At 36.7% G+C, this 24871-nt stretch overlaps 4 protein-coding genes and 2 long non-coding RNA genes across 17 annotated transcripts in view; 3 read left to right on the top strand and 3 right to left on the bottom strand.

The window, feature by feature from the left end:
- The window catches only part of LOC114883013 (ankyrin repeat domain-containing protein 6), an 82462-nt gene extending 78584 nt beyond the window's left edge, over positions 1 to 3878 (top strand). For all 5 annotated transcript variants that reach the window (XM_029200299.2, XM_029200304.2, XM_046290213.1 and 2 more), the window contains 6 exons: positions 669 to 878; positions 1110 to 1208; positions 1286 to 2488; positions 2559 to 2832; positions 2914 to 3153; positions 3343 to 3878. In XM_029200299.2, the coding sequence (XP_029056132.2) occupies positions 669 to 878; positions 1110 to 1208; positions 1286 to 2488; positions 2559 to 2832; positions 2914 to 3153; positions 3343 to 3506 (2190 nt within the window). In that variant the 3' untranslated portion in view covers positions 3507 to 3878. The remainder of the gene's footprint in view (positions 1 to 668; positions 879 to 1109; positions 1209 to 1285; positions 2489 to 2558; positions 2833 to 2913; positions 3154 to 3342) is intronic.
- LOC114883012 (CDK5RAP1-like protein) lies at positions 3869 to 6407 on the bottom strand. Its single transcript, XM_029200298.2, has 7 exons — positions 5816 to 6407; positions 5515 to 5748; positions 5236 to 5443; positions 4822 to 5142; positions 4425 to 4746; positions 4209 to 4358; positions 3869 to 4120 (listed from the first exon to the last, which is right to left on the bottom strand). The coding sequence occupies exons 1-7, from the start codon at positions 6156 to 6158 to the stop codon at positions 3896 to 3898; spliced, it is 1803 nt and encodes a 600-aa protein (XP_029056131.2). The 5' UTR covers positions 6159 to 6407; the 3' UTR covers positions 3869 to 3895.
- Positions 6408 to 9730: 3323 nt separating this feature from the next.
- Positions 9731 to 18574, top strand: LOC114882997. 5 transcript variants are annotated; one of them, XM_029200277.2, is made up of 7 exons: positions 9731 to 10638; positions 12049 to 12239; positions 12335 to 12587; positions 12700 to 12816; positions 16232 to 16500; positions 16576 to 16926; positions 16998 to 18574. In XM_029200277.2, the coding sequence occupies exons 2-7, from the start codon at positions 12108 to 12110 to the stop codon at positions 17607 to 17609; spliced, it is 1734 nt and encodes a 577-aa protein (XP_029056110.1). In that variant the 5' UTR covers positions 9731 to 10638; positions 12049 to 12107; the 3' UTR covers positions 17610 to 18574. The 5 variants fall into 5 exon arrangements, with proteins under 5 accessions (XP_029056110.1, XP_029056109.1, XP_029056111.1 ...); XM_029200276.2 differs by lacking the exon at positions 9731 to 10638 and adding an exon at positions 11036 to 11123; XM_029200278.2 differs by lacking the exon at positions 9731 to 10638 and adding an exon at positions 11817 to 11900.
- On the bottom strand, positions 10851 to 11355 carry LOC114882995. The gene is made up of 2 exons (XR_003790510.2): positions 11264 to 11355; positions 10851 to 11085 (listed from the first exon to the last, which is right to left on the bottom strand). It is a non-coding gene; the product is annotated as an uncharacterized LOC114882995 (long non-coding RNA).
- Positions 12602 to 14038, bottom strand: LOC114882994. The gene is made up of 2 exons (XR_003790509.2): positions 13950 to 14038; positions 12602 to 12807 (listed from the first exon to the last, which is right to left on the bottom strand). It is a non-coding gene; the product is annotated as an uncharacterized LOC114882994 (long non-coding RNA).
- An 835-nt stretch (positions 18575 to 19409) lies between the features above and the next one.
- On the top strand, positions 19410 to 23384 carry LOC114882988 (CUE domain-containing protein 2-A). Of its 4 annotated transcripts, none has more exons than XM_029200254.2 (5): positions 19410 to 19519; positions 20251 to 20340; positions 20441 to 20777; positions 20842 to 21018; positions 21094 to 23384. In XM_029200254.2, the coding sequence occupies exons 2-5, from the start codon at positions 20252 to 20254 to the stop codon at positions 21352 to 21354; spliced, it is 864 nt and encodes a 287-aa protein (XP_029056087.1). In that variant the 5' UTR covers positions 19410 to 19519; position 20251; the 3' UTR covers positions 21355 to 23384. The 4 variants fall into 4 exon arrangements, with proteins under 4 accessions (XP_029056087.1, XP_029056088.1, XP_029056089.1 ...); XM_029200255.2 differs by lacking the exon at positions 19410 to 19519 and adding an exon at positions 19641 to 19831; XM_029200256.2 differs by lacking the exon at positions 19410 to 19519 and adding an exon at positions 19893 to 20175 and having other exon boundaries at positions 20845 to 21018.
- Positions 23385 to 24871: the final 1487 nt, after the last annotated feature.

The raw sequence follows: 24871 nt of genomic DNA, 5'->3' as shown, positions 1-24871 counted from the left end.
ACGTTTACGCGTTGGTGCACGCTCTAACTCTGCAATTGACATGTTTACCAGCCTGCGAATACAATTTTATCACGGAGAAGAAACGACGAATCTATAAAATACTCGTCTGATATTCAAATTCAACATTTTAACCGAGCTATTAAGTTGAAAAACGAATATTAAGAATATCGATGAAACATTTATAAAAGATAACAGATAATATAAACCTTAAGCTTTAAATTGACATAATATCGTAATTATGTCTTCAAATCCTGTCAGGCTTTTCCTGTGTTTGAAAATCAACCACTCGATAACAAGTTTGTTTCTGCTATTCGATCACAACTTGTCGCTCTTCCATACTTGGACGTTTCTACATCGAAAATAAATCAATTAATCGTAATTATCATGCGATCGACAGATAGCCCGAGATCGCAACGCGAACACGAGGGAAACGGTGATTAACGATCCGTCGTCGTTTTAGCCAATTTCATTGGTATCTGATTCGATGGAAAGGCGAGTCCGCGTGTCGTCCGTCTTACTCCTCTTTTTTTCACATTCGTTTCCTCCATTTAACCGAGGAACGTTCCCTCTCGATCGAGGCTGACCGACAGGCACGAGCTTTGATCGATCGATATCGAAACTGGCCCCGTTCGACGAGGTTGTACCATTAATCGGTCCGCGTGTTTCAGCATGGAAATTCATCGCTGCACGAGGCGTCCTGGCGCGGATACAGCAAGACCGTGGCAGCGTTGGCGAAGGCCCTCGGGACTCAACGCACACCCCTGCACGCGAGGAATCTCGCTGGATTCGCACCTCTTCACCTCGCCTGCCAAAACGGCCATAACCAAAGCTGCCGCGAACTCCTGCTGGCCGGCTGCAATCCCGACCTTCAAAACAACGTGAGTGATCGGCTAGTTTGCATTTCCTTTTCTACCCCTAACGGCTCGGCTGCTATGCTTTTTCAACCGAGATTTAATGCCGGATTAAATACGAGATACATTGGAGGTGTGTTTCCACCGAGGGGGTTGATTTACGCATGGACCGATCCTTTTGCGTGTTGTTTATGAATTTCGTTTTAATCATCGAATCGCTTTTATTAATATTAATAAATTTCTAAATTTCTTTTACAGTACGGAGATACACCCCTTCATACCTCCGCGCGATACGGTCACGCCGGTGTCACCCGGATCCTAATCTCCGCTCTCTGTCGAGTCTCCGATCAGAATAAAGTAAGTGTCTGTATTTATAAATGAACAGCAGCAATCAGATGGTTGCTGTAAATAATTCTTCTTCTCCTGGTACACAGAACGGCGACACGGCGTTACATATCGCAGCGGCGATGGGGCGTCGTAAGCTGACGAGGATCCTGCTAGAGGCCGGCTGCGATCGGAGTCTGAGGAACAAGCAGGGAGAGACCGCGAAGGACATAGCGCGGCGCAAGAACCTGACAGAGATATTGGAGATAATCGGTAAAGCGCGAAGCAAGAGTAGAACGCGTAGCAAGAGCCGGGAGGAGGAGGCTGGAGGAACGGCGGCGGCGGCGGCGGTGGCTGCAGCGGCGGCAACGACGACGACGGTGGCTACGCCGGACAAGGTCGACGGGAAAAGCAACAAGAGCGAGAAGAAGCGAGAGAAGACCGGTAGTGGGACCAGCGGCAGCAGGGACAGTTGCTCGAAGAAGGAGAAAAAGAAGCACAAATCGTCCGGCAAGCAGAACAAGGTCCACTTCGAGAAGGCTGTGATGGGCAGACAGTGGTCTCCCTACGGTTGCCACTACTACCCCGATCCGGAAGCGTTTCCTCAGCCGCGTTTGGACTCTCTGCCGCCTGATCCGTTGGGTCGCGGTGAACAGTACTACCTAGACCTGGCTGGGAACATCAGGAAGGGCCCGGTAGGTGTTGGCTACACCTGCTATTGCGCCCCGTTCTTCAGGCACATGGAGGCTAAACTAGAGAGGGACAAAGCTGAACTGAAAGCCCACATAGATCAAGCACACGAGAGGCTAGACCTCAAGGTAGCCAATCTCGAGAGAAGGACCAAAGGACAGATCTCTGAGCTGACCAGATGCGTGGCCGCTGAGAGATCCAGGTGCGACGAGAGGCACATGCACCTTCAGCAACGTCTCGCCCGAGGTGGTAGAGGTAGACATAGCGAGAGACCTTCGAAGACAATGACCAACGATCAGTCGTTCCCTCCGGCACGTGCGAGGTCTTTGGAGGACCTACTCGACGACAGACCACACGACAGGAGCTTCGAAATCCCCGGAGAGACGTCGATTCATCGAGGCAGCTTGGACGACCTCGATATACCAGCCATACCACGGCTCAGCAAGTCCATGAGGGATCTACCATCCGGTTCTGGTGTCTCGAGGTCAACGCTCAGGGTGCTCGACGTACCCGCCAGACTGAACGAAACGTTCGACGGCGTGATCAAGCAAGATCGGAGTTCTCCACTTGGGGCCGCTTCGTCGCCGTCGATCGGATCCAGGCAACAGGTTCATCAACAACGCGTGAGTGTCTATGTAATTCGAATTTATTTCGTTTAGTTTCACTCGATGTTGTTATTGTAATTTTATTTAGGATCCTTTGTCTCGGGATCACGGCATAAACTCTTGCCAAGACGATAGCAGCGGGACCAGAAAGAACGAGGACAGTTCGAACGAATGGAGGTCCTCTGGCCGACGCAGTGTCCACGAGATGATCAAGAGATTTCAACAAGTACCTGGCATGCACAACGGTTGGCGTGGTCAGCGTTCAGGAAGCAGCGAACCGACCAGCCCCGAGCACAGTCAATGTTCCCAAAATCAAAGGGTTCAACCTCAAGGAGGTGTAGCGAACAGCTGGCGTGGGGAAGGTATTATAACTCTTATTTCAATATCCGGGAATATGGTTTACCGTATGTTTACAAGTGGTTAGTGTATTATTAAAATCACAGGTAACGACAGCGAGAGCAGCGAAAGAGACGACGACGAGCAACCGGAAGCATTAAGCGGAGGGATCTCCGGGAAAGGAGTGATATCAGAACACGTGCATTACGACAGCATCGCCAGAATGCCATATCGGTCCCGTAATGCAGTTTATAGCCCGACGCCGCCTTTGCATGATGCACATAATGATTCTGGATACAGTACTCGTATGTATGGTTCTAGCAAAGGTGCTTCACCATCGCTATCAGGTAAAAGCGTCCCTACCACTTATGTTAATAAATATTCTACCCTTGTAATTAACTCTCATAGTGGATGCAGAGTCATTTAGATCTAACCTACAGATATAAAATAAAATAATAACACTAATAATCAGAATATAAATTAAAAATAAATAATTCCAGTCCCAATTTTTTTTTTGTTTTTCTTTTTTTCTTTAGGTCAGTTAGAATGCGACGTAATTCTTCCAACAAGTCCAAATGCATTTCCCAGCGGTGAACAACTGGCTGCACTGTTGGAACAACCAAGGAACCACGATCTCACAGTCTACGAACGCGGTGCTGATAATTGTGTAATTAATATTGGAACCGCGAGTCTTGTTTAAGGAAATTCAATGTTCGTTTGTTTCCAAAGACATCCACATTTTACACTAATGATACCTACTCAGGTGTTAATATAATTTAGCAAAAAAGAATGTACTTTCAAGGATTAAAACGTTGTCTTTTTGTAAATAATTTATAGATATGAATTGTACAATTAATGAAACATAGAATTATATTAAGACTTGTCCTTTCTGTAGGATATATGTATTTATTGTTTAAAAAAGTTTTATATACAAAGTTTTAAACAGGTCACTGAAAGATCTATTGAAAAGAACTTTCGTTTCCGTACGACTATAATTAGACTTCATCGTTTCAAAATTAAATGTACTATGCATGGATAAGCGTGATTAAATAACAAATAAGGTTTCTAAAAACGACTATTTAATTTTATTTACAATGTAGATAAAGTGAATTCCGCTATTGATGAATGATACAAAGGCGTGCCCGTTAACGTCTGCATATTACCATTAGAAATTTTTACAACAACATAATCACCACTCTTGATCGGCCTGGTTACATTAGAATCTTTCTCGATAGGTATACTCGTACAGGGAAGTAATACTCGATTGTTACCATCGTTTCTTCCTTGAAGAATTTCATCAGATCTTTTGCTAGTCTAAATTAAAATGAAAATTTAATTGTAAAACTGTTTCAATTGCAATACAATTTTCTAATATGTTTATATATTATTGTAAATAGTTTACCCTTTCTACAAGTACGAGCTGCAACTGCCCGACCTTTAATTTATTCAATTTCTCAACTTCGCTGTTATACACTGAAATCATTCTTTGAAGTCGATTCTGTTTCACACTCGGTTCTACGTCATCCTTATAACGACGATGTGCAGTAGTTTTCTAAAATGAATAATAAATGTTTAAACACTTTTGTAATATGTAAATCTTTCACTGAATGTCAATTACCTCTCGCATGCTATATGCAAAAAGGAAAGCTTTATTATATTTGATTAATTCTATCAAAGACAGTGTGTCTTGAAATTGGTCTTCCGTTTCTCCACAAAATCCAGCAATAAAATCACTGGAAAGATGAATATTTGGAACAATATCGCGTATTTGATGTACTAAATCTATGTATGCTTCTCGCGTGTATCCTCTTCTCATTCTTTCTAATACTATTGAATTACCACTTTGCGCGGGTAAATGAATTTCTTTACAAATATTTGGCCTCTCCGCTATTAAATGTAGAACTTCATCTGGAAAATCTTTAGGATGCGGCGATGTAAATCTGAACGTAATGATTTTCTTTAAAATTATATTAGATAACAACAGTTCCTCTTTAGATTAAAACCATATTTAGTACCTTATCCTCATCTCTGGGTTAATACGAGAAACCTGATCTAGCAAATCGCAAAATCGACGTCCTCCCTTCTTATTTTTGTACACTGTTTTAAAACCTTTGGCTAAATTAGTTTCTACGGTATTAGTTGCGTAAAATTCCGACTGCGATGTATCCCTGTAACTGTTCACATTTTGTCCAAGAAGCATTACTTCTTTCACACCTTCGTCAGATAACGACTGAACCTCTTTTATTATACTTTCGATCGGCCGTGATCTTTCTCTTCCTCGAGTAAACGGCACGATACAATACGTACACATATTATCACAACCTCGCATTATCGAACTAAAAAGTATTTTAATGATATTAGATAATAGTAAATTATATGTTACGACAGGATAATATAACATTCTATTATGAAAAAAAATAAAGAATTACACAAATGCCCTGGTTGACTCTGGATCCAATCTAACTGGAATAATGTCTGCGTATGTTTCATCGAATGACAAAAGAACGTTAATAGCTCTTTCGTTTTCTGGTATAGACAAAAGTCTTGGTAAATCTTTATAGCTATCTGGCCCTGCTATTATATCAACCAGTCTTCCCTTTTCTAATATTTTATCCTTTAGTCGTTCTGCCATGCATCCTACAGATAAATGAATTTATTTAAATTAAATATAATCCAGTGGATCATTTATAATGTTACTTAGTCCATACCTAGTAAACCAATTTTTGTAAGAGGTCCCTTCTTCTTTTTTCTTATACCATTTAAATCCTGTAATTTATTCCATATTTTCTGTTCTGCATTATCTCTGATAGAACACGTAACAAGTAGAATTATATTAGCTTCTTCTAATCTTTGTACTTTCTCATAACCATGAGACTTTAGAACTGACCATATTATCTCTGTGTCGTTCACATTCATTTGACAACCATATACCTCAAAGTAAACTGAGACACAAAAAGAAAATGTTAAATTAATTACATTTATAATTATTCAGTTATCAAGGATACTTACTTTTTTGACCACTGCCATCAACATTTTTTACATAAGGAATATCTGGAGCAACGATAGGTTGATTAAGAGTTTCAGTATCAGTTTGCAAAAAATCTCTAAGGGAAGGCCCATTCTTTGATAACTCTTTGAACTGTTTTAAGTCAGGATTGTTGCTTTTAACAATCTCTTTTGAAATCTGTGATTGTGTTGCATCGACTCCTAATGTTTGACATTGTTGAAAATTATACACAGATATACTCTTACATTTTCCAAGAAATAACGTCTTTGACAAATTATAATACAAACTGGAAGGTTTAATTTGTTTTAATGATTTCAACACAATTGTACAGTTCATATTTAACATTTATTATAACAATATAAAATATATACAAAAATACATTCAATACACCCCGAGCATGATCAGCGTCCCTCTAGGGAAGATGGCGGTCCAAGCCGGCAGAGGAGAAGGTATACCTGCATGAAGCGAGCCGGAAGGAATAATAAAATATGATTATTTTTAATTTTTCTTAGTGTATTTCGTTTGTAAATCGTTTGTGATTGATTGTGAGTCTATTTTTAACGTTTGTGACAATTTAATTCTTTTGTAATTAGCAATTTTATGTCAATCATGATGTGAGCCGAAACTTTTTTTATAATAAACAGATTTTGTAATACCTGATAACTGTAATTGATTGGAAATTGTTTGTGATTTACAAATACATCATTTTCATTGTTCGTGAGTGAATAATTTCTTAATTATTTACAAGTTTGTTTTATAATAGATAATTGTAGTGCGCCTGCGCTATAGATCCAGTCGAACCCATCACTATCCCGAACAAGTGAGTTTCACGATTTGTTCGTTTTTAGGTCTTATATTTCGCTATATGTTTCGGGGTCCCTGACACCCCGGTGGCACAATATCGGTACGCAGCGTCACCGGTACATTGGGGTCTCAGATACCCCAAATGCCGTAGAGTCGGTAAGCAAAAAGTGTCATCGGTGCTTCGGGGTCCCTGACACCCCAGAATGTCAGTATGCAGTGTCGTTGGTGTTCGGGGTTCCTGACACCCCAAGATGATATCATGTCGATACGCAGAGATTGTCACCGGTGCTTAGGGGTCCCTGACACCCCGGTCAAATAATATCGGTATGCAGTGTCGCTGAAACCTCGGGGTCCCAGATACCCCGAATGCCGTAGAGTTGGTAAGCAAAGAGTGTCATCGGTGCTTCGGGGTCCCTGACACCCCGGATGCCAAAATGTCGATGTGCAAACAGTGTCACCGGTGCTCCGGGGTCCCTGGCACCCCGGATACTATATCATTGGTATGTAAAGATAGTCAATGGCGTTTCGGGGTCCTTAATACCCCTATATGATAGCAGGTCGGTACGCAGGAGCGTCGTTGGCGCACCGGGGTCCCTAACACCCCTGGATAATATCAGGTCCGTATAAAGAGGGCACAACTAGTATAATTTCTTTCCAGAGTTTATTTAATTTACTTCATTTATTTTTTTTTGCTTATTAAATTAGCTCATCGAAGGGAAATAACATTTATGATTAGATCCTACTTCTGGGTGTCTGCCGAGGATCCCATTTATTTTACTTTTTCCAGTTATTTATATAATTTTAACCCTCATTATAGGCCAAGGTCATCTCAGTATCCCTTACATCCTTGCATTCCTTCCATCCCAGCATTCCTTACATTCATTACAACCCTTAAAAACTAATTTTTTTTTTTTTTTTTTTTTTTAACGTGGTGGAAATCTTCAGAAAGACACCTTCAGCCCCCCTGGGGAGGGGCCGGAGGTAGTGTGGGATTTTTACCCACTAAAACCACCACGGTGGCCTGCACTAGGGCGGTAGGGAGGGTCCTTTGACCCCCTGCCATGTGCCAAACTCCGCCGACATCGGGGGCCACACCCGATGCCGGCACCCCTCGGGCCGCGAGCAGTGGAGACCGGGGCCCCAGCCCCGGACCACTACAGAATCCCTTTACATCCCTCGTTCCATTACATCTCTGCATCCCTTACGTCCCTGCATTCTTTTCATCCCTCCACTCTTTCCATCCCAACATTCTTTTCATCCCAACACTCTATTCATCCCTACATTCCTTACATCTCTTCATCGCTTAAATCCCTACATTCTTATCATCCCTACATTCTTTCCATCCCTACATTCTTTTTGTCCCTCCACTCTTTTCATCCCTACACTCTTTCCATCCCTACATTCTTTTCATCCCCCCACTCTTTTCATCCCTACACACTTTTCATCCCTACATTCCTTGTAATAAATATATTATAAAGACTGCTTCGAGTAAAGGTAAGTAAAGGTAAGTTAGAATTTCCCGAAAATTTCGAAAAAACAACGCCCCCTAGCGGAAAAAATGCGAACTAAAATTTCGATGTCGAATCAGCGCCCTCTGGTTTTGAAAAAAGGAACTAAATCTTGCTCAATTTCTGGCCCTCTGGCGGCAAAAATGTGAACTAAAATTTCGATGTTGAATCAGCGCCCTCTGGTTTTGGAAAAAGGAACTAAATCTTGCTCAGTTTCTGGCCCTCTAGCGGCAAAAATGCGAACTAAAATTTCGATGTCGAATCAGCGCCCTCTGGTGGCGAAAAAAGGAACTAAATTTGTATAAAATCGCCGCAAAAATTTCAGCTCAATTTCAGGGAGGTACTGGGATGTATGGAATGCAGGAATATAAGTGATACAAGGATGTAAAGGATACAGGCATGTAAGGGATGCAGGGATGTAAGGGATGTCGGGATATAAAGAAGGCAGGACTGTGAGGAATGCAGAGATGTAAGGGATGTAGAGATGTGAGGAATGCAGTGATGTAAGGGAAGCAGGGATGTAATGGATGCAGAGATGTAAGGGATAAATAGATGTATGGAATGTAGGGATATAAGGGATTAAGCGATGTAAGGAATGTAAGGATGGAAAGAATGTATGGATGAAAAGAATGTAGGGATGGAAAGGATGTAGGGCTGAAGAGAATGTAGGGATGAAGAAAATGTATGGATGAAAAGAATGTAGGGCTGAAGAGAATGTAGGGATAAAAAGAATGTAGGGATGAAAAGAATGCAGGGATTTAAGGGATGAAGCGATATAAGGAATGTAGGGATGTAGGTGATATAAGGATGTAAGGGATGCGGGGGTGTAAGGGATGCAAGTAAATTAAATAAAATTAAATAAACGAATGGAAATTAGAGAGTATGTTGGATAAGTTGATCCGCATCCCTCGGCTGTCGGTATAAGACTAAGAAGGTCGCACCTCGATTTAGGTTAAATTTCTCATTTTAAGCGGTTATTACTGTGTTTTGGTCTTGTAATAATTTTAATTAATCTATAAAATATGGTCAGAGGGAGTCAAAATTGTGTCTTTTCAGTAGTCTATGCGAGATGCGGTAAAAGAGGAACTGGTAAAACAGGTACGATTGTCATACTGACCCGATATCGACCGAGCTCGTTCGATCAATTTTCGAGTAGCTTTCGCCGATTTTTATTAGATGGCGCTGGTTGTTTATCTGCTTTCGGTAAACCTGTCGGTATGTTATCGAGTAGTTTTCGTTGTTTGTATATGGATGGCGCAATGGTCGAATTCGGGACTGCTTTTTATGTCGAATTAGTTTTGAAATTAAATTGTAATTAAGGTTTTAATTTGGTCTAACGCGCCGAAGCGCGAAGCGGATAATTATATTCTTCGTCCTCATCCTAATGATTTTATAGAGGATGTAGTATCAGTCACCGTTGCCAGAAATAAGTCAAAAGTGGTCGAATATGAAAGCTTCATTATAAAGTCTTCATCTGGCAGCAATGTTGTATAGTCAAATGTAGTAGAATATATTTAATTGGTCAGTTAATGTAGAATACGCGGGTAACAAGAAAAGATAACTGTAGCTCAAATTTTTGAACGCCATATAAGTAACAAGAACAAAAATTTTTGTACTTACTATGATTTCGTATAGTTTGATCATCATTGAAAATTTCATTCAGTTCATCGATAGATAACTTGAAAATCGAGACAGACTATTTAGTATGTAAAAGTAGTCAGAGTAAACCTACTGAAGAATTAAGGATGTTCATTAATGTAATAATCAATATTAATGAGTAGTTCAAAGTTCCATGAATATCACAGCACATCCTCTTACTATACTTCGTTCAATTACAAAACATGATTATGCAGCTAACTATTAACAGCTTTTATTCGTAACGATACGGATGTTCTCAATTTTACTAAACCAGAATCTCCTTATTTCGTATACGCAACTATAACGAACTTGAATGTTCCATTAAAAATTGTAGCAATGATCCTTACACTTGCTACCAGGATATCTGTAATAACAATCTCGTTAATCGTCGCTAGTTATCCTTTCCTACATATGTCACCTATTCATTATTACTTTAATATTAAACCTTTTACTTCAGCATTATCCAGTTCATTCTCCTTTATTATACTATCTACCTTCCAATTGAAAACTAGTCATTTTATCGCGTCCGTTATAAAAACTCTTAAACACAGTTCTCACAGTAATCTTTTTCGATGTAAAAAGAAATTTAAACTTACAAGATGTTAACAATCATTCGTTTAAGGCGCGAACCGGCTAGGTAGCCTTACCGACAAGTCCCCTAACAGGACTAAAACGAGACGCTCTTTCTTTCTTTCTTTCTTTCATCCATCTCTTTTTTACAACCACCAACCATAGAATAAACATATCTTTCATGGTATGCTAAAATGTGCATATCAAAAGGTATAAATACGTACACCATACATGTGTGTGTGTTTAGTTAAAGTGCAACCGTGTCGCTGCTGTCAGTTTTTTCCATACACGCGCACATCGTACAGGTATGTATTTAAATCTTACATTGTAGAGTAGATGGAAAGTACATTACTTATGAAAAAGAAAATTATTATAATATGAACGATAAAAGTGTCGAGTTATCGTTCAAATCGCATGAATAAACACAGGTGCCATAGGTTCATCGATTGCGGTTATCCAGTGCCATATTTCTCGTTCCATAGCGTGGCGTTTATTGCGCAAGATCCGATCACCAGCATTTCGCCATTTTCGTTGACCATTCAACAGTTACAATGAAAACGGCTATAACCTAACTTCGACTGTTACGCGAGCTACTGTATATCGATTCATCTTGATCGCGATCGAGAATCGTCAAGTGTGATTAAGATTCTTTGAAATAAAAAAAGCTACGAGTTAAAGATTGTTTTTACTTGCCATTTTCATTCTCTCAACTGGTCCTATCTTATTCGCGTGTATCACCGTAGCGGACGTTCCTACGGATTTTGTAAATAGAATATCGTATCAATAATATGTGAGTATTGTTACTTAATTACACATAATTAAATACTTAATTCATTATAAGTATAATCATTTGATAAATGGTAGAATTCAACACGAAGAAAGTTGATCAAACATGTATATTTAAAAAAAAAATGCTGAATGTAGTCTTACATTAGAAGATACTGAAGTTCCTCGGTTTCATGTTCGCCGGAAGCGAGCGTTTCTTTCCGGAAATGATAACATTTTACGGCATTAAAACAAGAAGAACTCTGCGGTAGTTTTTCTAATTTTTAAAACAGACGTTTAAACGTCTTAAGATACTTTGCATTCCATTACGATTAATGCAGATCATATATATATGTGTACATATATATATAACAATACAAAAGTATTCATCTTCAAAACAGATGACGTATCAAAGAATGAGGAGCAAGAAAAACAGTAGGAAAACGAAACGATAAGAAAATAATTGTTTCGAGAAAGAAAACGAAGCACGCTAAGATTTCTAGCTCGCACGATTTCCCAGCTTCTATAGACCCGTTTCTGTTCATCTCTCTGTCTCGTTCTATTTTTGGACCGTGCATAGGTACGCAGACGTTTAAGCGATTTCATAGTAACAGAAGCCGAGGCAGGCGGATGCAATTGCGAAAATCGTGGCATCGGTATATAATGAAAGAATCGTCTTATTCTTGATGAACAACAGAAGCTTAAACGGCTGACAGATAAAACGTTTCTTGTTCTTGAAATGTCGTTAACTCGGTTAACTACAGGGGCGGATCCAGAAACTTTACTCGGGGAGGCTAAATACGTAAAACTATATTTTTGAATAATTCTTTTTTTTTTTTGCGCAATCTGAAATCTGTTTATAATCTATTTATAAGAATTTAAAAGGTAGAAAATTGAACATTAAAAAAAGATTAAATGTTTAATATTAAATTATAGTTTTGTTGTTTTAGGTCAATGGTATACAAGAAAAATGCTACAGTAAGATTACACTAGTGAAGAAAATAGGAATATGAGGAACAACAAGATGCCGCAACGCGTGAAAAGTGCGTCCAACGAAAACAAAGTGAAGATCGAGGAAGAGGCATCTACATCGTTTCCTCTAGCTGAGAATTCCGGCGAAGATGATCCAAACGTAGCCGAAGTACGAGATCTTGCGAAGCTTGAAAATATTTTTGATCATACTTACAATTTTTAGGTACCTGCTTTTAATGTAATAGCCATTTTTATAAATTTTAGGTAGTCCTCTCAAACAAGGGAGGGCCAAAATTGATCCATCGCGGTTTTATGTACACGTTGCACAAAAAACAACCATATAATATACGATGGAGATGCGTTGGCAGAACGATGCATTGTAGAGGTAGCCTTATCACGACTACGAGTTGTACAAAACCGAGGGTACGTATGGAGCACAACCATAAGCCAGACTTCGCTGCCGCTCAGGTTGCCAGGAAACGATACTTGGCTCTTGGCAAACCTTGCGTATTAACAAGTGAGTTTACGATCTTCTGTCCAACGTCCATTTAATTCCTCTTCTCTACAGAACATTGACGTAGCAAAATATTATTATTTTTACCATTATAAAAGCGTCGCGTGTTCCACAGATTTAGAAGGGAATCAGAATTCTATGAATGCACCACAACGGATGATCCATAAAGAAAATGATGTCCCAAAGGAGCAGGAAGGAAGACGGCGGACCACGCGAACGACAGCTAGAAAAGGTAAGTGTTTATTAAACAATATTGTATCACAATGTGTTACGTTTAAATGCGTGTTTTGTTCAATTTATTTTCTAGCTTTTAATGTATTTAATAAATTGTTATACAGAATATTATTTCATTAAATGGTTCTCCAGAAGAGTTAATCTAATTCCTTAATTTTAGTAGTAAATAAATGCTTAATGGTTAAAGATTAAAATTCATTAAAATTAAAGGATCGTTCTCTGTATATTACTGAAATTACAGTTGTAAAATTTCATTAAATGAATGAATTTTAACATGAAATAATCGTCCAATTAGTATACGCGATTGAAACGATCGAAAATCGCGTATAGTATCCCATCATCGGTTTGGTAAATTTAAAATTGACCGCGTCAGAATGTGAAAACGATAAGTCGACTAACGAGCGACGCATTTTAATTGCGTTCTTGTGTTTTGTCTTAAGATGGCGGGCATCTTGAAGATGCGCGCGAAAAAAAGGGAGCCGTAGAAGCTGCCGATCGATGAGAATCCGTGCGGTGAGCCCGAGCGAGTCGAACGTGATCAGGTCGGTTAGTAATTCCTTAGCGAAGAGAGACCCGGGAACGCGCACACGATAGCAACACGAAACACGGTACGGATAATATGCGTCGACGACCGGCGGCGCCGTCGCACATGCGCGCCCTGACGCGCCCCTGTTCGTTCACCGATTTCGATTTTAGTCACTCCCGGGTTCGGCTTCGAGGAAAATCGTTCCGCTCTCGTAGCGAGAGAGCACTGTCGAAACTCGTTGGGAAGAAAACGTTACGCTGTTAGTAACGATTCTGTCGATCGAGTATCAGATAGACGCGTTATTCGCTAACACTATTTTTCATTACGTTCGGCAACAATCTTCCGGTCGTGACGAATATACATATATATTTATATACGTTCGGAAGGCATACCACACGAAACAGAGAAAGAACGAGAATTTTTAGCGGTTCTGTGTCCCTCCCGGCCGCCGTGAACAAGGAACAACGAAAAATTCGATACCGGTAAATCGTGGAACGTTTGCACGGCAAAAGAGATAAGATATACAGGTTGAAAATACAGTTAGGCTAGTGTGTCGATTTTATCGAGAATATCGAAGAGAAGAGGTAAAGTTTCGATATACATACGTGAAAAATACGAATATCACCCGTTTGGTAATCGTTAGGTCCGAGGATCGATAAATTGTCGCGTGGTCGTCGTCGTAGTCGGTAACAACGGCTCTCGTTGACGGGACGCAGCACGAAATCGAATCGGTTCGTAGCCGCGAATCGAACGAATTCGATTGGGTTAAGTGATACTTGCGAGAAACGACGAGCAGAGGAACAAAGACAGAAGGAGGAAAAAAAAAAGCAGAGGTACGGTAGACAAGCAACGTAGCAGCGGCGTGTGCCACTCGATACCCGTGCTCGCTCGCAACGGTTGCCATTTTATAGCCGGTCGCTCGTAAGAGATCTTCGGGGAGGCAAGAAAGAGAGAGGGAGTGATTAAGTAAGAAGAAAAGAGCGAATAAGAGAATGCGAAAGAGATAGAATGAGAGAAACGGAGTGAGTAAGATCCGAGGGAACGTGTAGACGGAAACGTCGTTTGTAGATGGCTAAAGGGAGGGGAGATTTAGAAACAGGAAAGAGAGGGGGAGAAGAGAAGAGAAGAGAAGAAAGGCTTTACAGATGGTGTAAAATGTTTTTGGATCGTTTACGATTATGCATATAGATTTGTAAAAAAAATTCTTTTTCCTCTTTTTTCTTTTTTTTTTTTTGTTTTACCGATTTTATGCTTTCAATTTTTCAGTATAATATATATCGATCTACTGTCTGCGTAATATACGTGTACCGTACTATCGCACGTTCTCATCGGATAAATCGTTAATACGTATTATCCGTACGTCGTCTGCTGAATGACACGGTGTGCTAAAAAGAGGAGGGAGCAATAGAAAAACCTTGAGAGGGAAGAAAGATAGTGCGTAAACGCGCGTATGTGTTTTATCTATTCGCCAGACTACTATTGTTGGCACTTTTAATAGAAATAACATATCCATTATATATTTAAAACTATGCAATATAATCTACACTTTACCAGGTATAAAGATCCTATATTGAAAAATTAAGAATTTACTAGATATTTTAACGATGTATCGTTTCGGGTAGAATCGGTTAATGAAGTAATAAAAAGTATTTTATTTCTCGATACCTCTCCTTCGCATTCTCATAAAAGGAAATGCTCAGTTGATTATCATTGAATCGTCATTTAATAATAACCACATGGTTTTTGATTTTTTCCTCAATTCGAAACGAGTTGAATGCTGTATTTATCATCGACCATACCTAAATCGTAATCTGATTAAATTATTTCGGGGGGCAAATCATTTAAAAATATTTTCATATGAAATCGTACGAAAAAGGATATTTATCTTTGATAGTGTTTTGAGAATGTCGCGTGTTTTTCCGTCCCGTAGAGAGAACATACGGGAACACGATCAGCGTTGAATCGGGATCTAAAAGAGCGCGAAAACGAGCAAAACGGCCACGACGGCGGGTCGGCTTGTACTGGTGGCCTGTAAGGACACCGTGAAGCTGACTGCCCGCCGTCTCCTGCAGGAGCAACTTGACAGAAATCGTCGAACCGTCACCGCCACGTCTTCGAACGAGAATATCCTGGAGGGTATCAGGCTCGAGGACATAGCGATGAAACAGGAACCGGAGGACGAGGATGATTGTTATCTGGAGGGGGCCGAAATGTCCTCTTCGTCGCCACCTCCGTTGACGAACCGTCATACGGTTAGCACGCATCGTGTTCGTTCACATGCACGTAGTCTTCGTGCTATGACCAACCCGAGCGCGGTTTGGGCACATTTTGACTTGTGCGCGAACGATCCGCTGCGTGCACAGTGCCGTATATGTGGAGCGGTCGTGGTCAGAGGCGGTGCTAATCCACGACAGTGTGGCACCACGAACCTTCATCGTCATCTTAGGGTACATCACGGTGGCAGACTCATTGGCAGTCGCTATCACGGTAATGATAGTTGGTTCTCAATGGTGATTTTCATCAGGAGAAAGTGACATTGTGTAACAATAGTTACAATCGTTTGGACTTGTTGGTAAAAAAAAATACTGTAGTTTCTGTGTATGAGTTTAGAGTATACAAGAATAAAGTTTGTACGCATTACATAAATAATATTGTAATTTGTATCTGATACGCTTTCTACTTTTGTTTTATCTTTTTTTTTCTTTTTTTTTTTAATTTTTTTTGAGTATCAAACAGTCTGTGCGATTGTTTGTATTTTGTTGGGACTCCTTTTTGATATTTTCTGGAGAATCATTGTAACATAGGAAGATGTACTTTTTCTTATCGTTAGTATTCTTGTGAATCTGGTTGTTTATATTATGAATAACGAGATCTTCTTTCTTTTTAGTATTGCAATCACCGTCACAGTCCAATACAACCGGTAAAACTATAAGAATAGCAGCACAGTCCTTGGTAAGACCTCACCTCAGGAATATTGCGCCTGCACCTATACAGCAGCAACAGCAACAACAGCAACAGCAACGACAACCAAAGACTCTTGTGTTAAAAACAATACCCCTTAAAGTAAAACAAGTTGCCCCTACAACCATTAAAATGCCACCTAGACAAACTACTCAAGGATTACCTCATAACATTGTGCACCAACAGCCTACAGAGGTATCGATCAATTTAATGAAAGTGAAAGATATAAAATCACACATACATTCAATTAATCATACTTTTCTATTTCAGGTTTGTTTAAGATGGAACAGTTATCATAGCAACATGCAAAACAGTTTCCCATCTTTGTTAGACTCTGAGCAATTCGTTGATGTTACCTTGGCCTGTGAAGGCCGTTCGTTAAAATGTCACAAGATGATACTATCGTCGTGCAGCGATTATCTAGCGGATTTATTACGCGAAAACCCCTGTCAGCATCCGATTATTTTAATGAAAGATCTGAAATTCTGGGAGGTTGAAGCACTAGTCAAATTTATGTATCGCGGTGAAGTTAACGTTGCCCATGATAAACTGCCACAATTATTGAATGCAGCTGAAGCATTACAAGTAAAAGGATTAGCTGGACCAAATCCTTCATCTCAGGTGAGAAAACACTGTTCTATCCCTTCCAAAAAAATAATGATACACTTGTCTGATGAAATGAATCGTTACAGAATCCAAAGCCACCGTTACTTATACCGCAATCAAAGCCAGTATCTCAACCAGTTCCTCGAGCCTCATCAGAGACCAAAGAGAAAGCTTCTACTTCTGGCGTTACTACGCCTTCTAGTCCGAAACGTGCACAAAAGCGACAACATACAGAACCCACCGAACCAAAACCATTTACCAAGATACGCTTACAACGACCCGTAACACCTACGTCGCCGGGTGTTACAGTGAAAATGGAACCGCTGGATATACCTCTAAGCCCAACCGAGATATTCCCCGAGACTACCGAAGACTGTTCGACACCGTCGAATTTCGACAAACTAATGAGTTTACACGAAGAGGATGATCCGGGTGGCAACGAGGTGACCGATGGCGAAAGGGAAATTAATTTCTGCGAGATACCCGAACCACCGGATATAAACGACAGCGAGGACCAAATGGAATTTGTACCTACAGACTTTTTAGACCAGGAACAAGACATAGTCGAAGAAACGGAAACGGCATCCAATAAGGATAACAAAGAGGAATCTAGAGATTATAGTTCTGTCGAGCTTGAAGACGGTGAAAGAAGCGAAAATGAAAAGGAACCATGTTCAAAAGAGAAAAAACCTGTTTAGTAAGATGATCTATAATATTCAGTGTTTCAATTATTGTTTATGAGAAATAATTTAACGAGATTTACGTTTCGAGCTTTTAGTTTTTTGAAAGGTTCTTAGGGTTAATTATTATTGCTATAAAAGTACCTTACAAATTCTTCGCCTGAGATTCATTTTATCGATTCACTTTTAAACACATACATATACATATATTACTTTTGTGATATTGTTTTACGTAATCTATCATTGCAACAAGCTTTTAAGCTTCGTTTCCGATTGAATAAATATATGTATCAAAACTCAGTCGTTCGTTCTTAGAGAAATATGAAAGGATATTTCATTAATGTTGTAAATAGAAGAATATATGCGGTTGAAGAAGTAAAACTATTTTTACCACTTGCTATATGAATTGTAGCAGCTATACATATATACGTGTATATCTTTCAAGCGTTTTCTGCGAGTTCATTGTTCAAAATTCATATTTCTATACAATCGATTACGCTGGAAAGTACGATTTAAACGATAATGATTGATTAATTGTACATATTTATAAAAGTATGTATAACCAGTTTTATTGTGTGACTCTTAGGAACCGAGTACTGTACATGACCTTTAATGTCTTTAAGTGTAATCATAATTTATTTGCGTAAAAGTTAATCCATACTTTTATATTTCCATAAAATTGTAATTCGTATAACGATATCGGTGATCGATTAGACGTTAATTAATCGATTCTTAAATTGTTGCTAAGAAAGTAAACTTTCTGTATTTTAATCTGATATGTACAAACACAATGAAAGTTTTAGTTGCACCTGTTGACATCATCTAACAAGTTTTACAATCTTTTCATAATTTTTGTCGAAACGAAATATTTAATTTTGTTACCGAATTAATGAAAAATCGATGCATTTATAAGATGTCATAAAAATTCCTTTTCATTAGATAAGATTGTAAGATGGATTCATTGGAATATAGATTGATAATTCTTTGTTATCATATTTTCTGTTGCGTTATAACACCCGTTTTAGGTTCCTAGATTATCATTATTATTTTAAATTAATTTGGAATTAATTAATTATATATGTTTAAAATTATGCTTAAATGTAAGCATTCTAAGTATATGATACGTATTAAATCGAAAATAGTTGCAAAATTACGTTTATTGTAAAAAATTCATATATGACCGGAAAGTATATGTACATTATAACATGTGAAATTATGTCTTATAAATAAATTGCTATAGCAGTATATAGCAAATAAAACTGTGTTGTTACAATTACCCTAAAAATGATATTAGAATTAGCAGTTTTAAAAAATATGAAATTTAGATTATCATGTTGATTTTATCTCATTAAAAGATACCGTATTTTCAGGAATTACTTGAACACCAAAGTTTTGGCATAATTATAAATTAGTATTATAATAATATTCATTAAATAATTGCAATTAAAATAGATTTGTATAATTCTAAAAACATGACAACAATGAATTAATAATCAGGTTTATTTATTTAAATCGATTCTAAATATTTAAATTAAAATTTATAACTCATACCTATAGAAATTGAAGGGTAACCATGGTCGATATTGGCATTCCACAAATCGAATTCTTTGTACTTAAAATAATACAATATATATATATATGAAAATTTAGTTAGAAAAAAATATATTCACTGTTCGTTAGAAGTGGAGACTATTATTTTATTCAGTGTGAGGATATTTATTTTTAAATTCGTTCCATAATTAAATTCTTATTGTTAAAATTGCTGATTTGATCCCAAAGTGGGTCGCACAATATGATGGCGCCACATGATCTCTACCCCTCCCCTTGCCGAACTGTCAAATCGAGGAACGTTGTTTGTATACGAAATTTTTATCAGTTTTGAGCTTCAAGTATAATCCAGGGATTTTGAAAAAAGCAAATAAGATCAGGTTCGTATTCTCTGCATTTTTACAATGGATTATATTAACGGATTTTTCACGAAATCCTTTCGTCTTCAGAGACGGACGTAGATGTTAAAGCTTGAGGTGACCGGCGCTGCTACCACCTTTCTATCAATTTCTTCCTGTCCTTTTGCGTTTTTCACAATTACCCTTTTCATTTATTTTTTACATTTCGACACGCTAGAAAATAATGCCCTTCATTTCTTATAAAGCATTAAGGCTTCGACGAAGATTCTTTGTTAAATCCAAGTTTGTCGTAGATTCTATGTTATCGGTTTTGCCTTATTTTTCTTAACCTAGGTAGGATGCTAATCGTTCAACTGTGATTAACTTACAAAATCGAAGTTTTTGAAATAAAATTCGAACGTTTACATCAATTATTAACTCTCAATGCCGATATGATTAAAATTTACAACGTAATTAATCGAACGGATATGACAAGTTCGTACGCGAACATTGTAATTCATAAATTGTAATTTATTCTCCAGGGAGAAGGAAATAGCTATATATATTAAACCATTTGCTGGAGAATTAGAGTTTAACTATAAAACGAAAGTTTCATTAAACAATAATAGTTTAAGTAATTTTGTAGAAGATATTTAATAATTAATTGTTTTAAAAATATTGTAATTCAATCAGACAATGTAAAAATACTAAATTAATTATGTATTAACAGTGAATGCCTTTTTAAAGACTAAATTGATACATAATTATTTTAGGATGAATCGTACAATGGATGAAAAGGAAGAATTAGTGAAGAAGTCTTTGTTTAGTTTTGTGAGAAAGGAAGTACCCACTGCCCAGTTAAGGTACAAACATTAAAGAATAGATAACCATAGAAAACATCTCTTGCCTATTATGGATCTATAAATACATTGTCTATGTAATTTATGAAGTTATTTTTTTCAGTTTAATCGATGACATTGTTTTAAGCTATGTGGTGAGTATGGTAGAAGAAAGCGCGCTGGAGGAAGATTTAGATGTTGATGGATTATGCGAAATGGTATCTGCTTGTCTTCCTGAATTTTCTACCATTGAAAAAGAAGCAGTATCCAAATGGTTGTTGGATATTGAAAGTAAATTACGGCAAGAGAGTAAGGAGAATGAGAATTGCCAACCTCATGATCCTTTAAGTCATATTAGCTTAACTGCTTTATTACCTCCTGGTACACAAAGAATGAGAGTTCATCATCTCTCAGAAACAAGCGATGCTGGAAGTGATTCAAGCGGAGAATATTTTTCTGAAGTAAGCTGCCTTTATCTTTTAATAATCGCTTATTTACTCAAGTATAACAATTTATCCTTCACAGCAGGAATCTTCCTGGCATCAAGTAGCACTTTTGCAAGAAATGTTTCCAGCTGCGAGTCTAGCAGAAGCTAGACATTGTTTGGCAGTTGCAAGCGGTGACATAGCAAAGGCAGCACAGCTTGCATTGCATCGGCAAGAGGCAGGACAAAGTATTGTCAGTAATCTTACATTTTTAACAGTAAGTATTTCGATCATCTATTCTTGATTCTATTTCCTTTCAACTACCGTTGATTAAAACATTATATTGTGACAGCCAAACGGCCGTAACAAGGCCAGAGTGAATGACGAAGAACTGAAATCGCGTATCATTGCACGGTATAGTTACGTCGATAGGGATGACGATTCACGAGAGCATCGTCCAGTAGCTCCGAAAACGGAACCAAAAAAGTTAGTGCGCTATCTTGATAACAAGATCGTTAGCGTGAAAGGTGAACGGTATACTGAAGTCAGAAGGGGCGGTGAAGAGGAAGATGGCAACGAAGGTGGCAGGAAAAAAGGTCATTCCCGACCGTAACCAGTCCCTTTGCCTCCACCCCCCGATCCACCCCCTTGGAGGCATCTGATTTCAAATTAAGGCTTTCACTTAGATTCTCTTATCTTGCTTATAGAGGAATATGGACAGGGTGTTGAATTTCTACGTGCACAACACTATCTATTTTGTTCCTTTTTTTTTTTGTTTTTTAAAGATACATTCGTCTTGTTCAGTCACTTTTATCGATTTAAGAAGTCCTCTTCGTTTTTCTTTTTTCGATGCGTGATATTATTTTTATGTGATTATATGACACAAGAGATCTGTAGCATTTTAAACCGTATATATAGCGTATCGTTTACTGCTGAACATTTTTGTTTAACGGTACGTTGCGAATTTTAACCGTTATCATTACACTGCAGTATAAGTACCTGTTATAATATTTAATTTACGATTTAATGATTTTTTTGTTCTCTTCTATCGAATATATAGTCGTCACGAGAGTATTTTTTTGTGGACAGTTGTTAGGTCAGTGCTTTTATAACAGCAATACCGTAAATGATCAATCGCAAAAGATAATTTATTTTAAAGTAATTTATACAAGATTTACAGTATTTTATTACTTTTTAATGTTTGAATAATAGAATCATTGGTGAATTTTGTAAATCCAGCATTTTGTACGGTATACAAGGTGGCTACTATAGACTCGATTTTAGAATCAGATTCTCGAGGTCATCACGGCCCAGTTTCTCACGTTAATTACTGATAAAAGCTACTGAGTGTAAGTCGTATCCAAGGATATAAGTATCCCGTAATCAAAAGTCAAAAAGTACACTGATTAGTTAATTAGTTGATTGATTAAAAAATCAAGAGGGTATTTTAGATGGGATTAAGACGGTACCATATCCCTGTTAAGAGCGTGTGAGGATTCTATTATTTTTTAGGAAAGTAGATATTAACTTTTATTTGATTTTAAATACGACTTACCCTCGAAAGTTTCTATCAATAAGTCGATTTAACTGAACATTTATTACTATTATTTTATATAATTATTATATAAAAATTCTTTTTTAAACATTTTTATTAGTTAACGATAATTTTAATTTGCATTTTTTCATACGTGTATACTCTTTCACTATCAAAATAATATGCACTTTTTATTTATTAAGCATACTGTGTGTGTCATTATGTTTTCAGTGAGTACCGAATGATTGTTACATTACTGGTATTATTAAGTTCATGACATGTGCTGATATTTCTTTGAATAGGATAGAACTGTATATTTTATAACGTTATATATAAATAAGAACACTCGGTTGATCTTCTTTTTGAAATGTCGTCAGAACTAAGTGAAACACTCACTTTTTCTCTTACTATGTATGTAATGAAATTACATTTAAGAACGATAAAAGTAATACGTGATATGATATCTCGGCAAGAGGACCTTGCGAAAAAAAAACACTAAAATAAAATGAAATATAACAAAAAATTTTAGGAATTTTTATGTGCATATTTATTTGATCAAATAAAAAAATATAACTATCCTAAGCATGCATAGTAAGAATTACTGTCTATAATATAATCAGAATTCACTAAAAGTTCAATACAATATTGATTGTAAAAAAGAGGTATCATTACTGTAATTGTAATGAATTGTGTGCATACTGAATCTTTGGGTATTGCAAAAATTATCAAATTGTAGATTTCCAATAATGAATTTTAGTATACGTACTAGGTAGGTAAAAGAAAAAAGAAAAAGAAAAATATATATATATATATATAAAGTATATACATGTATTAGATATCTAAGCGAGATAAAAAAATGCTTACCGCGCCATATAATTTACCAGTATTACTATTGTTATTGCTATTATTGCAAACTTTAAAGTGTAGGCAGATGTAATCATTAAAATTTTTGAATATCTACATGGTGAACGATGTACACTCAATAATATACGCTAGAGTGCGTGTTTTGACAATGAATTGATAGAAACACCAAATTACGATGATTATTGCAATTATGAATTAATATTGAAAAATTGTAACTAATTGAAAAATATAACTTTTATATTTTATTTGAGCCTATTATTAATATGATTCAGTCATTTGTTTTATTGAATTTTTCGTGTACTATTATTATTTTATTAAAAATATTTCTTTTTTATCAATGTAACTGTTTACGATTATTAAAATTCATATTTACAGACTTACAGTTGAGCCGATCCTTGCCATAGATGATTATATAAATTATATTACTTCTAACAATTGTAATAATTGTTAATAATAACATACTGTATTTGTTGTAAACTAAATATATTCTACTGCCGATTAATCTCAGACGGAATAAAATTGCTGTATGATTTTTCGAAAACACATGTAATAAAGTAAGATAGCGATATGATAGATATTTAAAAAAAAAAACAGAAATGGAGGAAAACAAAAAAAAATACATAAAAATAGTAGAATAAGCAATCACCATAAAGTGAAGTACTTTAGTTTCTCGCGAAACTTTGTCTATACTCTCTTTAATGTAACATATGTGTATTTTAATCAGCAATATCGATGACACATATGATGGTTAAGTAATTTCTTATGAATGTTAAATTAAGATCGCATAAAAGTTACGATTTATTGATACTATTTACATACATAAGTTTTGTCATAAATAATTACTATTATTTAAAACGTTTAATGGCTTGTTTTGTTATTAAGCATTATAAACAATTACTTTCTTTTTGTTTGAAGGTATTTTATTGATGCAAGGATAAAATTTAAAAAAATCTCTTGTATATAGTGTTCCATTTTGGAAAGAATTCGTTTTTGTATCAATGTACTTAATTTTAAAAGAAGCAAATATTTATTTGAAAGTTTATTATTACAATGATATCTCATGTAATACTAACTATAAAGTATATAATTAGAGTATTGCATCCCGTGGTGATATTAATTAACTTCGGGGCCTTAAAAAGTGATTAAAAAATATTAACGATTTTATCTTACTTTGACAAATTCGTTAAAAATCTACTTTTCTACTGACATTAATGTAATGTAAAAATTAGAAACATATGGTCCTTTGTTTTAAAGGATATTTTTATTATTGTTTATTCACCCGAAAGATTAAAATATCTTCCATGTTTCATAAAATACTTTCAATGAAATATCACGATATAAAGTAACTGCTTATAAATGATTATTAATTTTAATTATTTCCAATACTGTAAGCATTTACATATAGACTTAAACAAATTTTTTTTTCCATTACGATCATTGCTACTTATTCAATTTCAATGGAATACCATCGAATAGATATTAAATATAATACCATAATCAATAGTTAATAATAATATGAACACAATGTACGAATACTATTTTTCATGTAAAATTTGTAACATTCAATTACTTTCAATCAATCGTTATCAATTTGCTGTCATATTTTTATGTAAGTATTAAAATTCGTAGAAATCCTCTTAGGACATTAATATTAGTTTAGAATTACGTTTAAAACAAAACCTTGATGTATATGCGATATCAAAGTCTCTGCACAAAGGGGGTGGAAATCTTT

Source organism: Osmia bicornis, chromosome 2 (assembly GCF_907164935.1).
Source record: "Osmia bicornis bicornis chromosome 2, iOsmBic2.1, whole genome shotgun sequence".
In the NCBI taxonomy this organism is placed as follows: Eukaryota; Metazoa; Arthropoda; class Insecta; order Hymenoptera; family Megachilidae; genus Osmia; species Osmia bicornis.
This window is presented reverse-complemented; position numbering and strand designations above follow the sequence as displayed.